Raw genomic sequence first — 18948 nt, 5'->3', positions numbered from 1 at the left:
AAACCCCTGGACATCGCAACATCACACAAGAGATCGGCTCACGTGAAGTGACTGAACGCAGCAGGAGTGATCACTTCGATGAATCAAACCTGTTCAAAAAACAAATTACACAATTGGTAAGGTACGAAAACAATATGAAACTGATTGTGGATTTCCGTACAGCCACTGAAACTTTGTGACGGCACGAGACTTCAGGTCACGTGTCTGCAAAAGAACCTCATTCAGGCAACTATTTTTACTGGCGGTGGCTCAGGGGAGAGAGTTTTTATTCCTCGCATCCCTGTTATACCCTCTGATCTCCCATTTCAATTCAAACGCCTCCAATTTCCACTAAGGCTCTGTTTCGCAATGACAATTAATAAGTCTCAGGGACAGACCCTACAAAAGGTTGACATTCATTTGAGATATATATATATATATATATATATATATATATATATATATATATATATACAGTGGTGTGAAAAACTATTTGCCCCCTTCCTGATTTCTTATTCTTTTGCATGTTTGTCACACAAAATGTTTCTGATCATCAAACACATTTAACCATTAGTCAAATATAACACAAGTAAACACAAAATGCAGTTTTTAAATGATGGTTTTTATTATTTAGGGAGAAAAAAAATCTTGAATATATATTGAATATATATATTGAATTGACACCACTTTCACAGCCACGATGTCCACCACTGGCACTCAAGCTTTATAACACTAGATAACCGTTAAGCTTCATGTTTTCCTTGAGCTTTGTGGAACTTTCTGTATTTCATTTCATTCCTCACTGTACACAGCAAAAGTGATTAAATCAGGGTCCAGGTCCAGGGTCTACTTCAGTTGTTTGACAGCCCTATTGGCTTGTGCAGCTGTCTATCATTTCTGCTGCATTCTTCATTTGCATAAGCCCGGTCAGCACAATGCACAGCATGTAAGTTAACATAATGGTAATAAATATTGACAAATGAAATATTTATCAAGAAAATGTTGGCTAATTTTCTTTTTTCTATAATGTCATCAACTTTCAAGCAAATCCATCAAGGCATTTTTCAAATTTTGGGTTATTTAGTTTTTTATTGGGGGGGGGTGGTTACCCCTAAATATTTACCGTAGACACTCGCAGATAAGTCGAGTCTATTTTTAAGCCGAAAATTACGAAATTTGTTATGACCTGCGTATAAGTCGAGGGTAAAACTTGACAGCTATCAGAGATAGAGGGGGACAATCAGCTGTTAATGGCGACAAAACTCACTGTCACTTCATAGGCATTCCCTCTGTGCTTGGAGAAATGCTAGACTCATTGACTTGGCAACTAATCCTTGCATGTGCGTGAGTTGCGAAATGTAAACAAATGTAAACAAAGGCAAGATGGCATCGACATGTCACAAGGGAGCGAAGCGAGTGCAGAAAAGAAAACACTCGGCAGACGATGTTTTGCACATTATCGCTGAGTCGGATTTTTCAGAATCGGATTTTATTGACAGTGATCAGGAATCGAGCAAGAGAGTGAGAAGCCGGCATCAGCTGATCAGACACCAGCTGATGCTGTGCCAGCTGATTGCCAGCTGAATGCATTCACGCAGCCGATGCACCTACGGCAAGGTTTGCATGGGAGGAATACCCAGACATTGATCCGTGGGAGCCGAACTGGCTACCGGACTTCACAAGACAGCATGGTTTGCTGTTGAACACGACAGATCACCCGTTGCTGGACTACTTCAGGCTGCTCTCTCCTGATGCTGCTTTTCAGCTACTGTCAGATGAGACAAACAGGTAGGCAGAGAAATTTTTTGAATTGCGGGCTGCGCTTGCATCGCATTGATAGTGTGTGTTGCCTTGGTTCTTTTGATTCCAAGTCTGGTTGCACGTGGCAGCTAATGGTATGTTTGTTATCCAAAACCTGCAAAAGCTAATGCTCAAATTCAAGTATTTCACAGTTTAAAGAATTATTTAATGAAATTAGAAAAAAACTAGCTAATTAGCAATAGTATTGCTGGCTTATAATTATTTCAAAGACCATGGGAAACGGCAGATGACCGGTGACTTAACACTGTGAAGCGTCGAGTGTACAATGTCATTACCCAAATTCTATGGATAATTGTGTTGCCCCGTGGATAAGTCGACCCTGTTTTTTTGAATGAATTTTAAGGCATATATTTTTCGACTTATATGTGAGTATAAACAGTATATATCAAAATGTCCTTTCTTATTGGATACTTACTGAATTAGATGCCAAATTTCAAATTTTTAACTAAATGTGAAAAAGTATTTATGTTGGTGAGTGAATGAGTGACTGAGTCATCTTTACATGTTCTTTACACTTTAGTGATTTCTGAAAAATATAGCAAAAATGCTTGTATGCAAAATTGAATTTAAATGAAAATCTCAAAAAAAAATTAGAATTAGCAGTTGGTTAAGAAGCCCTCTATGGAAAAGACATCCTTCTATTGTAGTTAATATTTTACCTGTTTTTAAGACTTCCTTTTTTTAAGTTAGTACTGAGTGTTCAAATTTGTTTGCAGATCTGAAGAAAAAATATATCTACTATATACATAAATAAATAATTTGCATAACATCATATTCGTAAATCAAGCCAATGCCTGCCAAGTTAAGCTTCGTCATTTGTTACACTTTTAGAATAAAACCTTATTGTCATTAGACTTCTTCCCAGGTGATGCTATTTTAAGCCTGCTAAATGAACTTTGACCTCTTGTGATAAAAATTGTACTGTGTTAGTGAGACACTCTTGAAATAACCTTTGAGCAACTCCAGCTGTCTGTGTTTTGTATGTGATTTTTAGGTCCAAAAACTGATTGTGGTTGACAGAGTAGAAAGATTTGCTTTTGCCTCTGGCACCCTTTTTTGGCTTTACGGTAAAGAAAAGTGGAAAAAGCAAGTGCTGTGAGTTTATGCTCAGGACTTGTGAGAGATATTTTGTTATTTGACCTGTTAGCATTATGGGGTATAAGGGGTTATCAAGGGAAAAATGGACATTGACATCCCATTAGTTGCCATAAAGAATGACAAGCTAAGTCGTGCTTGCAGTTGTTGAGCTTTTCTTCAAGACAGTGGCCTCTGGGAAGGTGCTAAACAGAGTGAACACAGGAGGTGTCCTAAATGTGAATACTGTGGGAGTAACTGAGAAGGAGGGAGGTCATTGCATGTCAGGGTAAAGCATGTGAATGATTTTGATACAAGACGCTCGATGGTAGTAGGTAAACCTAACTGGAGATATGTAGGAACTCAGGAAATGTTTGACAAAAGAGTGTAGGCAGCTCAAAAGCTAGTTTAGGTATCTACTGCATTAAATGCAACAACACTAACAGGCAACAATAGAAGAAGACATTGCATCAAATTAGGGTTCAAAAAGCTACTCTATGCCAGTAACAAACTGAATTTCACTTTGGGCCACAGTGTTGCAGGCATTAAAAAATTGTGCTTAAGGTGGCAGGTCGCTCCACCTATTTGTCCTATTGGTGGCAGTCAAGTGGCAGATCACCCCACATGGCAAGCTGGTTAATTTTTGCTTACCTTGGGAAAGCTCAGTGAACCAGATAAGATGTGATTTCTGTAAATTTATAATTCTGTTACTTCACAGCTACAATGTCCTAGGTTTGAATCTGGGCTTGGTCATCTGTGGAGTGCGTACCTTCTTCTCTGTTTTCATGTTTTTCTTTTGGGCTCCTTCTCCAGTTAATTCAGTTTTTCTTTCACATCCCAAAGACAGGATAGGTTGATTCTAAATTGCCCCTGAGTGTGTGTTTGTAAATGTGCCCTTTTCTAGGGTCTGTCTCTGTCATGCACTTTATGCTTACAAACTGAAACTGGATTTAATGTCTTTACTAATGAAGAGTTGAATGGATGCCTTTGTTATGTCTTTGTTCATCACTTCTTTGTATTTTTAGATAATAAAGATGGTATACATTTAATAATGTGAACTCCACATAGTAGTTTTATTTGAAATTAAGCAGCCTCTAGTAGATGTGCCTTTAGCGTTTAATAAGTTACAGCTGTGGCAAGTATAAATATGTTACTCATGATTAATTTTTGTAGGGAGTAATAAAAGTTCTTTTATTTGTAGCTTGGATTATTTTCCTTTGGCAGTACTGTTATGCTAGAGTCATAAAACAGCGATTTTTCAACTGGTGTGCTGCGGCACAGGAGATCCACAGGTGTGCCACAAGATTTTTTAAAACAAATTAATTAAAGACTTCTTTAAAGAAATACAACACAAAAGAAGTCTATAATGTAAATTTTATACCATTTTATATGATTTTATATATAATTTTAATAATATACATACTGTATACTATATGTGAAATATAAAGCAATGAAAGTGTAATTTCATGCTTATATGACCAGTTTACATGTCTCTACTACTTAAAAATTTATATACTAAAAATTATTTTGTATAATCAATTTATATGAAACATTTACTCCAATAATATGAATATTATGTTTATGTTGCATGTGCACTATGCTGTGTAATTATTCCAATGAATGTGTCTTACTGTCGAGCACATCTACTGTCCCTATTTATCCCCCACTACGCTGTGCCTGAATTTGATCATACATACACACATATAATAATAGTAATAGCAATCCATTACATTTTTATAGCGCTTTTCTGACAACTCAAAGCTCTTTGCAAAAAACATGCATGAACTGGTGCCTTACTGCGAGGAAGCAGTGCTACCTCTGTGCCACCTACTCATAATACAAGTAAAGGCCCCTGATAATTTTAAGTGTTATTTTTTATTACAAAGTATAATAAATAAATGGTTTCAAAAATATTTTTAAAAGTCACTTTTGAGCAGAAAGAGTAGGTAATTACTGTTGTTACTATTTTTTTTGTGAATCAATCAAAATTTTTCTCAGATCAGGAAAAAAATGTAACATATTTTTGGGTGTGCCACAGAATTTTAGTAATTTCTTTGTCTGCAATGAGATGAAAAGGTTGAAAATTGCTGTCATGGAATACAGTTAAGCATTTACCACTATTGTACTAGCAAAGTAGACCATCAAACATCTTGATTTTGGACTTAGAACCATCATCTGCAGCTGGATTTTTGATTTCCTAACCAAAATATCTCAGAATCAGAAGCTACATCCCATCCTGGTATGGCACCTTCTCGGCTCAAGATTGTAAAGCACTGCAGAGGATGGTAATGAAGGTGATGCAGAATATTTCTGGCACCTGGTATATACTGTATATCACATACTGCCTCTGAAAGGCAAAAACAGCTTAATTAAATACCTTAGCCATCTTATGTTTTACATGCTATGTATACTTTAATTTTGCATGGTTGTATGTGTATCTTTTTTTTGTAATGTATTATTGTGAACTTTTTGAGAAGAATTTAATTTTAATATATACTATATAAATGTGACAGTATGTTTGACTTAACATTTATCCTTCTTTTACTGCTTCTGTTGTGTTGTTGCCATGTTGCTAAATTGTTAGTTTTAATATTTCTAGTCCTGTATTAGTTCATGCTCCATTCTCCTCTTGCTGGATGGAAGGTGAATGGAATCCCAAAATGCTAGGTGAAGTTGTGTTTTTATGTGTTGGTCAGCATCCTTGAGCTACATACAATTCCGTTAATTTTGTGACTTCCTGGATTTGATGGTGACCGATGTATAACTAACTTGAAAACATGGTCAGTTAAGAGGGAGATCTCAAATGCATTATGCTGTGCTCTCTTTCAGTCAAACATGCATGTGTCTCTGGCAGAGGCTTTGGAAGTGCGTGGAGGTCCCCTGCAGGAAGAGGAGATTTGGGCTGTTCTGAACCAGAGTGCTGAGAGCCTCCAGGAAATTTTCCGCAGAGGTAATTCAAAACAAAAGCCCTATCACTGTACTTTTTCTGTCTGTGCTCCTTAAGGATTTTGATCAAAAATATCAGTTAATATCGGATGACAACAAGGTTGAATCTATATTGCTAAATTGTATGGGTTAAGACAAGAGATGTATTTAAGAAACTTCTTTGTCTTTTCTGAATATTGTCAACTCTGAAATGACTAAATGGCAAGATTTTTTTTTTCATAGTGTCAATGAGGAACAAAGACAAAATGTTTTAATATTTTAAATATATCCATATTAATAATCCTAAATAGTGGAAATATTTGCACTCTAAATCTGGATTACTTTAAGTGTTGAAATTCAAAAGCATATATTACATAATTTTGTTCATTTGTCCATTCCATGTTGGGAACTTGTATTATTACATTGTTCTGCCTGCTAGAGCTAATATCCAAAATGTGTTTTGAGTGTTGTGTTTTTTTTTTGGTTTTTTTTTGACAAGTAAATGTAGCAGTACAATCACAAATGTGAGTTAGGAAAAGTTAAGGACAAAATAAAACTTAAGAAGAATGTTTATTCATTTGCTTGAAACATGATGTAAAATACTGATTATTGGCACAAGTGTAAATACCCCAGCAAATTCTTATCATCCTTTCATAAACCTAAGACAGTGTGACTTAAGCAGAGAGAGTAGATCAATCTTTTCCTTTTTTCTTGCTGGAGTTCAAAGGCACTGAAAGTCTTGTATCATCTTGAAACAAGGACTGAGGAGAATTTACCTCAATGTGCTGTGTATAACCACTTTCTTCTCACCTAAAATGCTCAGTTCTAATTGTTTAAATGTGTGGCACAGAATATTTCAGCACACAAGTTTATGTCACATTACAAAGTTGTGTTTGGGGTTAGGAAGTCGGCGATTGTTCAAGTAAAACTTTTGTGACACTTTATCATGTCAGTCGCTACAGTATCAAAGAAAAGATAGAAAAGATCGCATTACCGCAAACAAAAAGTGATTAATCATCAGAACCAGGTGTAATTGAAAAAATAGCAGGACAAATCGAGGTCAGAAATAAAAGGCAAAGAGTAAACAACAAAGTCTTTTTCGCATTCGCATCATTCAATGCACAAAACGTGGATTTACACAATAATGGACCATACGCTATGAGAATCTGTGGTCCCGGAACAGTTAAAGCAATGACAAATTAAATGTCAAAGAATACACAATTCGGTCAGGTGTATATTGATGATCACGGAGAAGCGATGCAAATTTTAACAGGCAAAAAGAAAGGTGTTGTATATACTCCGCGAATAACATTACACACCAAAGGAGATCGTGATATGCCATTCGTATTAAAATGTTTACAGTTTACCGTGAGAATAGTGTTTGCTATGAAAATCAATAAATCACAGGGACAAACATCAGAAAAAGTTGGATTATTTATTAGAGAAACAGAAACAATATTCACTCACGGGCATTTATACGTTGCGTTGTCACAATGTGTCTCCAAAAAATATTGTTTTTAATGAAGCTTTAAAGTAAAAGTGCAAGTAATGAAATTGAAATAATTCCAAAGAAAAAAAAAATTTTAAATTGTATATCCGATTAACCAAACACAGGGGTTGGCGAGCGAACCGAAGCTTACATACTTCACTCTCTGTCTTTGAGCTGTCCAGAATATGATGCATGATATGGATTAAGAGGCATACACAGGCTGCTCTTGTATGTTGTTGTTATAGTCAAACTGTGTTGTCTTGATATTTTGTGAATATCGGCAAAGAGGACATGGCTTACTTAAAATTATCTGACAAGTTTTTATTTCATTGTTTATTCTTGTTACATAAAAAGTCAGGTAAAACAACACATTTTACAAAGTATTGTTAAGAAAAATGTACGTCTCAGAAACTAAAGATGCTATTGAAGTCTGTGTTTCTTAAGGCTGAAATCTCCCAGGATCAGAAAACTTTGCCAAATTTCAGCAAATAGCTGAGCCAATAAACATGTGCTGTAGTTGTTCCATATGTGAATGAGAGACAGTCCAGCTCCAATGTGTAATTGTCATAACTAAGCAAATTCAGTCAACAAACAGCCATAAATCAGCCACAATCATAGTTTCCTAGTGTACTTTTGAGTGCATTATCATCAGAATACCCTACTATCAGAAGTATTAAAGATCAGTCTTAAACATTGTATGGTAAATGTCTACCAACAGTACAGTAGCTGGTCTAGGAGTTTGTTTTGAAAGTTAAACACCATCATTGTGTCTCACTAACCACAGTTTTAATGTAATCATATGAAAATGCTCCCTTTCATTTCTCTTCCCTACATCTCTAGAAATCCTGTTAAAATGTGTTGAATAAATAATAAAAAAAAGTAAAATTCCATATGTTTTGTCGATCATCTGAGGTTTATGTCTTGGTAAGGATTAGGCAGTTATCATGCCCTGATAGAATGAAAAAATGTAATATTTTTCTTCATTTAGATTTTTGGCTTCTATCAATTGTTTTGATATTGACATAATGCAACACTGTTTTGATGAGGTTTCTTTGCATTTCCTGTAATGGTTTTGTTTGTGGCTTGAATGGCTGTTTTTTGATTTTATCAGTGTCACTGTTACATGTTATGACAATGTGCAGCTTTATTTATGATGTAATTGTGAGATGTACTTTATGTTCATCCATCCATCCATCCTCTTCCGCTTATCCGAGGTCGGGTCGCGGGGGCAGCAGCTTGAGCAGAGATGCCCAGACTTCCCTCTCCCAGGCCACTTCTTCTAGCTCTTCTGGGGGAATCCCAAGGCGTTCCCAGGCCAGCCGGGAGACATAGTCCCTCCAGCGTGTCCTGGGTCTTCCCCAGGACCTCCTCCCGGTTGGACGTGCCCGGAACACCTCACCAGGGAGGCGTCCAGGAGGCATGCTGATCAGATGCCCGAGCCACCTCATCTGACTCCTCTCGATGCGGAGGAGCAGCGGCTCTACTCTGAGCCCCTCCCGGATGATTGAGCTTCTCACCCTATCTTTAAGGGAGAGCCCAGACACCCTACGGAGAAAACTCATTTCAGCCACTTGTATTTGCGATCTCGTTCTTTCGGTCACTACCCATAGCTCATGACCATAGGTGAGGGTAGGAACATAGATCGACTGGTAAACTGAGAGCTTTGCATTATGGCTCAGCTCCTTTTTCACCACGACAGACCGATGCAGAGCCCGCATCACTGCGGATGCCGCACCGATCCGCCTGTCGATCTCACGCTCCATTCTTCCCTCACTCGTGAACAAGACCCCGAGATACTTGAACTCCTACACTTGGGGCAGGATCTCGCTCCCAACCCTGAGAGGGCACTTCACCCTTTTCCGGCTGAGGACCATGGTCTCGGATTTGGAGGTGCTGATTCCCATCCTAGCTGCTTCACACTCAGCTGCAAACCGATCCAGAGAGAGCTGAAGATCACGGCCTGATGAAGCAAACAGGACAACATCATCTGCAAAAAGCAGTGACCCAATCCTGAGTCCACCAAGCCGGACCCCCTCAACGCCCTGGCTGCGCCTAGAAATTCTGTCCATAAAAGTCATGAACAGAATCGGTGACAAAGGGCAGCCCTGGCGGAGTCCAACTCTCACTGGAAACGGGATCGACTTACTGCCAGCAATGCGGACCAAGCTCTGACACCGATCGTACAGGGACCGAACAGCTCTTATCAGGGGGTCCGGTACCCCATACTCTCGGAGCACCCCCCACAGGATTCCCCGAGGGACACGGTTGAACGCCTTTTCCAAGTCCACAAAACACATGTAGACTGGTTGGGCGAACTCCCATGCACCCTCCAGGACCCTGGTAAGGGTGTAGAGCTGGTCCACTGTTCCGCGACGAGGACGAAAACCACACTGTTCCTCCTGAATCCGAGGTTCGACTATCCGACGGACCCTCCTCTCCAGAACCCCCGAATAGACTTTTCCAGGGAGGCTGAGGAGTGTGATCCCTCTGTAGTTGGAACACACCCTCCGGTCCCCCTTCTTAAAGAGGGGGACCACCACCCCAGTCTGCCAATCCAGAGGCACTGTCCCTGATGTCCATGTGATGTTGCAGAGACGTGTCAAGCAAGACAGTCCTACAACATCCAGAGCCTTGAGGAACTCCGGGCGTATCTCATCCACCCCTGGGGCCCTGCCACCAAGGAGTTTTTTGACCACCTCGGTGACCTCAGTCCTAGAGATGGGGGAGCCCACCTCCGAGTCCCCAGGCTCTGCTTCCTCATTGGAAGGCACGTTAGTGGGATTGAGGAGGTCTTCGAAGTACTCCCCCCACCGACCTACAAAGTCCCGAGTCGAGGTCAGCAGTGCACTATCCCCACCATACACAGTGTTGACACTGCACTGCTTCCCCCTCCTGAGACGCCGGACGGTGGACCAGAATCTTCTCGAAGCTGTCCGAAAGTCGTTCTCCATGGCCTCCCCAAACTTCTCCCATGCCCGAGTTTTTGCCTCAGCAACCACAGAAGCCGCATTCCGCTTGGCCTGCCGGTACCTATCAGCTGCCTCCAGAGTCCCACAGGACAAAAGGGACCGGTAGGACTCCTTCTTCAGCTTGACGGCATCCTTCACCGCTGGTGTCCACCAACGGGTTCGGGGATTGCCGCCACGACAGGCACCGACTACCTTACAGCCACAGCTCCGGTCAGCCGCTTCAACAATAGAGGCATGGAACATGGCCCATTCGGACTCAATGCCCTCCACCTCCCTCGGGACATGGTCGAAGTTCTGCTGGAGGTGGGAGTTGAAGCTACTTCTGACAGGGGGCTCTGCCAGATGTTCCCAGCAGACCCTCACAACACATTTGGGCCTACCAGGCCTGACCGGCATCCTCCCCCACCATCGGAGCCAACTCACCACCAGGTGGTGATCAGTTGACAGCTTCGCCCCTCTCTTCACCCGAGTGTCCAAGACATGTGGCCGCAAGTCCGACGACACGACCACAAAGTCGATCATCGAACTGAGGCCTAGGGTGTCCTGGTGCCAAGTGGACATATGAACACCCCTATGCTTGAACATGGTGTTCGTTATGGACAATCCGTGACAAGCACAGAAGTCCAATAACAAAACACCACTCGGGTTCAGATCAGGGGGGCCATTCCTCCCAATCACGCCCTTCCAGGTCTCACTGTCATTGCCCACGTGAACATTGAAGTCTCCCAGCAGTACGAGGGAGTCCCCAGAAGGTGTGCCCTCCAGCACCCCCTCCAGGGACTCCAAAAAGGGTGGGTACTCCGAACTGCTGTTCGGTGCATACGCACAAACAACAGTTAGAACCCGTCCCCCCACCTGAAGGCGGAGGGAGGCTACCCTCTCGTCCACCGGGGTAAACCCCAATGTACAGGTTCCAAGTCGGGGGGGCAATAAGTATGCCCACACCCGCTCGGCGCCTCTCACCGGGGGCAACTCCAGAGTGGTAGAGAGTCCAGCCCCTCTCAAGGAGATTGGTTCCAGAGTCCAAGCTGTGCGTCAAGGTGAGCCCGACTATATCTAGCTGGAACCTCTCGACCTCGTGCACTAGCTCAGGCTCCTTCCCCTTCATAGAGGTGACATTCCATGTCCCAAGAACCAGTTTCTGTAGCCGAGGATCGGACCGCCAAGGTCCCCGCCTTCGGCCACTACCCAACTCACACTGCACCTGACCTCCTTGGCCCCTCCCATAGGTGGTGAGCCCATGGGAAGGGGGACCCACGTTGCCTCTTCGGGCTGTGCCCGGCCGAGCCCCATGGGTGCAAGCCCGGCCACCAGGCGCTCGCCATCGAGCCCCACCTTCAGGCCTGGCTCCAGAGGAGGACCCCGGTGACCCGCGTCCGGGCGAGGAAAAACGCTGTCCAAATTTTGTATTCATCATGGAGGTTTTGTTGAACCGCACTTTGTCTCATCCCTCACCTAGGACCAGTTTGCCTTGGGTGGCCCTAGCCCCGGACAACAGAGCTCCTAGGATCATTGGGACACGCAAACCCCTCCACCACGATAAGGTGGCGGTTCGATTTATTCCTTTGGGATAAATTACATATGTCATTCCTACTTGCTTTTTTTTAAGAAGAAAACTTTTGTTAGTTACAAGTACCAGAAACTTGTAATTCACACATTTTAGTATGCAGAAGCTAATCTTTGGCCACTTACACAATCAGAACAGTAGAGTAATTGTTTCGGGTTCAAAGCTGCTTGAAACTTTTTGACTAAAGTTGATTTCCATTTTCAAACCTTTTTAGCAGTCTTAACTTGAATCCCTAAAGCATTTAATGATCACCTCATTCCATCCAGATTTGCTATTTTAATCTTTATTTTTTTTTTTTTTGGCCAATACAGTGATCCCTCGCTATATCGCGCTTCGCCTTTCGCGGCTTCACTCTATCGCGGATTTTATATGTAAGCATATTTAAATATATATTCCGGATTTTTTGCTGGTTCGCGGATTTCTGAGGACAATGGGTCTTTTAATTTCTGGTTCATGCTTCCTCAGTTGGTTTGCCCAGTTGATTTCATACAAGGGACGCTATTGGCAGATGGCTGAGAAGCTACCCAACGTACTTTTCTCTCTCTCTCTCTCTTGTGCTGACTTTCTATGATCCTGACGTAGGGGGTGTGAGCAGGGGGGCTGTTCGCACACCTAGACGATACGGACGCTCGTCTAAAAATGCTGAAAGATTATCTTTACGTTGCTACCTTCTGTGCTGCTGCTTCATGAAGCGACATGCTGCATGGTGCTTCGCATACTTAAAAGCTCGAAGGGCACGTATTGATTTCTGACTGTTTGTTTTTCTCTGTCTCTCTCTCTCTCTCCCTGCTCCTGACGGAGGGGGTGTGAGCTGCCGCCTTCAACAGCTTTGTACCGGCGGTGCTTCGCATACTTAAAAGCCAAACAGCCCTATTGATTTGTTTCTGACTCTTTTTGACAGTCTGTGCTCCTGACGCGCACTCCTTTGAAGAGAAAGATATGTTTGCATTCTTTTAATTGTGAGACAGAACTGTCATCTCTGTCTTGTCATGGAGCACAGTTTAAACTTTTGAAAAAGAGACAAATGTTTGTTTGCAGTGTTTGAATAACGTTCCTGTCTCTCTACAACCTCCTGTGTTTCTGCACAAATCTGTGACCCAAGCATGACAATATAAAAATAACCATATAAACATATGGTTTCTACTTCGCGGATTTTCTTATTTCGCGGGTGGCTCTGGAACGCAACCCCCGCGATGGAGGAGGGATTACTGTACATTTCTTTTAGCTGAAAATTGTGTGTTATGGTTAATAGATAGATAGATAGATAGATATGCATACCTATAGCTTATAGCTTCAGGTGAAGTCCTTTATGCAGATAGGCGTTGCGTGGTCTTTTGAAGTACAAGTACACTCACTAAACCTTACTGTTCTTTACTTCTCATCTCACCTCTTAGCACAGATTCTGCTTATCTTAGATCCATAATAGTAGTTCTTTCAAATATTTATAGAATTTCCCGAAAAGTCACTATCTTAAATTAACATAAGACGATGTTAGGCAAAGGTTTTCAAAGCTTTAATTTCTGTCAGCTCTTCTAGGTTTATATTAAATTATATATCATTAGATTTAGATAGAGAGAGATAGATAGATAGATACTTTATTAATCCCAAGGGGAAATTCACAGTATATATATATATATATATATATATATATATATATATATATATATATATAATATATAATAAAAAAAGGCGACTCTCAGCGTGTAAAAATCCATGTCCAAGTAGTAAAAAGTGTCCAGGGAACAAGTCCACATAAAAGAAAGTGGTAGGAGTGACCAGTGAAATAGAGAAAAAGGTAGAAAGATAAAGTCATACATGGAGCTGCTGGAAAGGCTGCCACTCGCGACGGCGCCTTAGTCATGAATGATTTATAACAGTTAAATTTCACACTGAATTTATGTTTTATTTTATAACAGTTCGGTTATATTTCAGTTCAGACAAAGGGAAAGGAATCAATAATATGCCTCACTGAACAGTAGGTCCAAGAGAGAATACCCGTGTGTGAACGAGAGGGAGGTCAGAGGAATGATGAGGATGCAGAAAGCAGAGTTGGTGAAGGTGGATGAGTTTATATACTTGGGATCAACAGTAAACAGTAATGAGGAGTGTGGAAGAGAGGTGAAGAAGAGGGTGCAGGCAGGGTGGAGAAGAGTATAAGGCTAGGTTTATACTTCACGCGATGCATGCTCTAGTGGACGCTCCTGCTACGCAAGTGTTTTATTGTTCATACTTGCGTGCATAGTTTACGTAAATCTGGAAGATTACACCAGGTGGGAGTGTGAGATATCATCACGGTGAGAATACAACGCTCATCCTTGCTGTGTTGTGAATTGCCTGAAATATCCATTAAACTCCGAGAACACCTTGCCACAGTATCTCTGAAAAGGATGTTTAATGATTAAATCCATCAATCCCTGGACAGGGCATCAGATCGTCGCAAGGTGAACACAAGTACACACGTACACTAGCGTCATCAAATCCCCAAATCTGCATATCTTTAAAAGGAAACTGCAGCACACTGTTGAAACCCAGCAGGAAAACATGTAAACTCCAGGCAGGGAATATCAGCAACGTGACTCCCTGTGAGACAGCAGCGCTACCCCTCTGCCACCGTGTCACCCCCATGTGTGTAATTATTACCAGTATTCATTATTTAAATGAAATTACCAAATTATCTGTAAAATGTAACATACTGTACATACTTTAATGCATTTCTTCATGAACTGATTTCAAGTATAAATCTAATACATTTAATGTGTTCTGTGTAGTGATCTATTGCTGCTTGCCGCTGCTGTCCGGTCAGGAGGAAGCCCCAGAAGCAGGTAGCGATTAACAACTGGGTTGGTTTTAAGATGACATTTATGACGGTCTACTTTAATGATAAAATAAACTATAAGATTAAACTGGACATTTAGAGATTAATGCCGAAATTTACACTTTAATCACAAAATACATCTTTTCACTGTGTCCTTAATTTTTTTCTCTGTGGCTCAAATACAGTGCTGTACATTCAGTTGCTATTGTGAAGGTGCAAAAAAAAAAAAAGATGGCACAGAAGTGACCTTTAAAATGTATCATGTCATTACGATGGGGAATATGCGATGCTTGAGTATAAAAGCACCACAAATGCTTTTGTACGTCTGCATTTTACTTCACCACATCAAACCATTCATCAAACATCGAAGCACGCACATCGATCCCGTAGGATCCTCAAAGTGGCTTTCTGTCACATGTAGATAGTAAACAGAGACTCTGACATCACGTTCACACTTTTATCACACTGCGCCCCCCCGACTTTTTGCTGGGACTGCAACTCGCGCACATGTTGCGTTAATTTCTGAGGGCCTGCTCAAAGGACGCGTCAAATGAACGCTGGGAACGTGTGGCAGCCATGACGTGTGCACGTATGTGTTCTGAGCGTGAAGTATAAACAAGCCCTTAGGAGTGATTTGTGACAAACAGGTACCAGCAAAAATGAAAGGGAAGATCTACAAAATGGAAGTGATGGTATTGGGTTGGGAACGGTGGCACTAATGAAAAGACAGGAGACAGAGCTGGAGGTGGCAGAGTTAAAGATGTTAGATGTTTGCATTTGGTGTAATGAGGATGGATAGGATTAGAAATGAGTACATTTGAGGGTCAGCTCGGGTTGGACGTTTTGGAGACAAATCCAGAGAGGCAAGATTGTGTTGGTTTTGACTTGTGCAAAGGAGAGGTGCTGGGTATATTGGGAGAAGGATGCTAAGGATAGATCTGCCAGGCAAGAGGAAAATAGGAAGGCCTAAGAGGAGGTTTATGGATGTGGTGAGAGAGGACATGCAGGTGGTGGTTGTGACGGAGTAAGATGCAAAAGATAGGAAATCATGGAAGCAGCTGATCCTCTGTGACAATCCCTAATGGGAGCAGCCGAAAGACGAAAAAAAAATAGCCTTTTTAATTATAGGAATATATTAACCATTTACTTCTATAAAACCAAACCCATATTAAATACTTATCTGAGCAAAAAAGTAAAGCAAAGTTTTTCTGTACACAACAATTATAAATAATAAAAATAATGTCAAAATGTTAAGTGCTTAATTTCCATCATGAAATTCTGGTCTAGGTACCGCTTTCCTTTCATAACCAAAAACAGTATTTCAATAATGAAATAAATAAAAATCTGTCATAACTAATAAATATGTGAAGAATGGTAGTAACTGTTTCAAATAGATAGCGTCAAAATCTATTTAGAATCCATAAGAACCGCAGTGAAATTTTGAGATACTCTTTCTTTTTGGTAGCAGAACACTCATTTTCTTATATTAATTTATATTAATATAAATCTAGACTGTATTTGTGTTGTGTTGTTGTGTGTGTTGTGTTGTCACCTAGTTTTTGTCAGTGTGGCATTAGCACTTTCTGTCTGTGGCTATGAAAGTTTTTCTTCAGGTATTCTAATTTTAATCCCCAAGTCTTGTGTGTTACGTTAATTGGTTACTCTAAAGTGTCTAGCAGTGATTGTGATCATATGCACATGTGTATTCCATAATAGCCTAGTGACCTGTCCAAGGTTAGTTTCTGCCTAGCCCTTGATGGTGCCAGGATAGACTCTTATTAGCCTCACTTCTAACCATTGTATTTGGAAACTATCGAGATTTGAAGTTGAAGCAGAAACCCTAAAAATGTTTAAGAAGTGTCTAGATGATATATTGGGACAGCTTAGCTATTTGCTAAACAAAATGAGCTTGACTGACTGAATAGTCTCCTCTTGTTTGCAGATTTCTGCAGATTTCTGTAGGCTTCAAGTTGCCTACAGAAAAAAATTCTTTGAAATACATTTTGGTATTTTTAAATACAAAGTAATGCAATATACACAAACTATTGATTTTGTTATTTCTTAGAATAAATTAATACCTCTGAATTGTCTGCATGATTTCAATAGCCTGTCACCTTAGCTGTAACAGTGGGATGTTGAGTATTAATTGAGGAGGTAGTCATTGCCCTAGCATTGCATAAAAGCCCTTGTTTAGTTCACACATATTTTATTTTAATTTTTAAAGAATACAGTATATATAAAAAATGGGGGCATGTATAACAATGTTCATTTTCCTAAGTGCAATGAGTCTTCCTTTCTTCCTTTTTGTCTTTTTCTAAACTAATAATTCATAGCACAATATGAGAAAACATTATTTCACTATACCTGTAAATGTTTTGTGCTGTATAGATGAGCTATAACAGGTCTTTTTAATATGCACCTTATTATGAATACTAACTGAGATATTTGTTTACTTCAGTTGCAAATATAGGGTGTTTATTTAGTTCATTCCTCGCCTTTGCTCTCAGACTCCTCCTCCTCCCTGCTTCTTGGACTTTGCTGGCCTAGCAGCATCAGTCGTTTGACAAGATCCAGCCCTGGATGCGATGCTGGGTTATCACAGAGCAAGCTGATATACGCACCCCTTACTCACTCATACTATCCATCCATCCATCCATCCATCCATTGTCTCCTGCTTATCCGAGGTCGGGTCGCGGGGGCAGCAGCTTGAGCAGAGATGCCCAGACTTCCCTCTCCCCGGCCACTTCTTCTAGCTCTTCCGGGAGAATCCCAAGGCGTTCCCAGGCCAGTCGAGAGACATAGTCCCTCCAGCGTGTCCTGGGTCTTCCCCGGGGCCTCCTCCCGGTTGGATGTGCCCGGAACACCTCACCAGGGAGGCGTCCAGGAGGCATCCTGATCAGATGCCCGAGCCACCTCATCTGACTCCTCTCGATGCGGAGGAGCAGCGGCTCTACTCTGAGCCCCTCCCGGATGACTGAGCTTCTCACCCTATCTTTAAGGGAAAGCCCAGACACCCTGCGGAGGAAACTCATTTCAGCCGCTTGTATTCGCGATCTCGTTCTTTCGGTCACTACCCATAGCTCATGACCATAGGTGAGGGTAGGAACATAGATCGACTGGTAAATTGAGAGCTTCGCCTTGCGGCTCAGCTCCTTTTTCACCACGACAGACCGATGCAATGCCCGCATTACTGTGGATGCCGCACCGATCCGCCTGTCGATCTCACGCTCCATTCTTCCCTCACTCGTGAACAAGACCCCGAGATACTTGAACTCCTCCACTTGGGGCAGGATCTCGCTACCAACCCTGCGAGGGCACTCCACCCTTTTCCGGCTGAGGACCATGGTCTCGGATTTGGAGGTGCTGATTCTCATCCCAGCCGCTTCACACTCGGCTGCGAACCGATCCAGAGAGAGCTGAAGATCACGGCCTGATGAAGCAAACAGGACAACATCATCTGCAAAAAGCAGTGACCCAATCCTGAGCCCACCAAACCGGACCCCCTCAACACCCTGGCTGTGCCTAGAAATTCTGTCCATAAAAGTTATGAACAGAATCGGTGACAAAGGGCAGCCCTGGCGGAGTCCAACTCTCACTGGAAACGGGTTCGACTTACTGCCGGCAATGCGGACCAAGCTCTGGCACCAATCATACAGGGACTGAACAGCCCTTATCAGGGGGGCCGGTACCCCATACTCTCGGAGTACCCCCTACAGGATTCCCCGAGGGACACGGTCGAATGCCTTTTCTAAGTCCACAAAACACATGTAGACTGGTTGGGCAAACTCCCATGCACCCTCCAGGACCCTGCTAAGGGTATAGAGCTGGTCCACTGTTCCGCGACCAGGACGAAAACCACACTGTTCCTCCTGAATCCGAGGCTCGACTATCCGACGGACCCTCCTCTCCAGGACCCCTGAATAGACTTTTCCAGGGAGGCTGAGGAGTGTGATCCCTCTGTAGTTGGAACACACCCTCCGATCCCCCTTCTTAAAGAGGGGGACCACCACCCCGGTCTGCCAATCCAGAGGCACTGTCCCTGATGTCCATGCGATGTTGCAGAGGCGTGTCAGCCAAGACAGTCCTACAACATCCAGAGCCTTGAGGAACTCCGGGCGTATCTCATCCACCCCCGGGGCCCTGCCACCAAGGAGTTTTTTGACCACCTCGGTGACCTCAGTCCCAGAGATGGGGGAGCCCACCTCTGAGTCCCCAGGCTCTGCTTCCTCATTGGAAGGCATGTTAATGGGATTGAGGAGGTCTTCGAAGTATTCCCCCCACCGACCCACAACGTCCCGAGTCGAGGTCA

At 42.1% G+C, this 18948-nt stretch overlaps 1 protein-coding gene across 2 annotated transcripts in view; it reads left to right on the top strand.

Annotated features, from left to right (window-relative positions):
- Window positions 1–18948, top strand: part of ptpn13 (protein tyrosine phosphatase non-receptor type 13) — a 352808-nt gene that overhangs the window by 80473 nt on the left and 253387 nt on the right. For both annotated transcript variants that reach the window (XM_028802295.2, XM_028802293.2), the window contains exon 2: window positions 5704–5824. In XM_028802295.2, coding sequence (XP_028658128.1) covers window positions 5710–5824 — 115 coding nt within the window. In that variant the 5' untranslated portion in view covers window positions 5704–5709. The remainder of the gene's footprint in view (window positions 1–5703; window positions 5825–18948) is intronic.

The sequence above is a fragment of the Erpetoichthys calabaricus genome, chromosome 5 (genome assembly GCF_900747795.2).
Source record: "Erpetoichthys calabaricus chromosome 5, fErpCal1.3, whole genome shotgun sequence".
Classification (NCBI taxonomy): Eukaryota; Metazoa; Chordata; class Cladistia; order Polypteriformes; family Polypteridae; genus Erpetoichthys; species Erpetoichthys calabaricus.
Note: the sequence above shows the minus strand (reverse complement) of the source record. Positions and strands in the feature narration are given on the sequence as shown.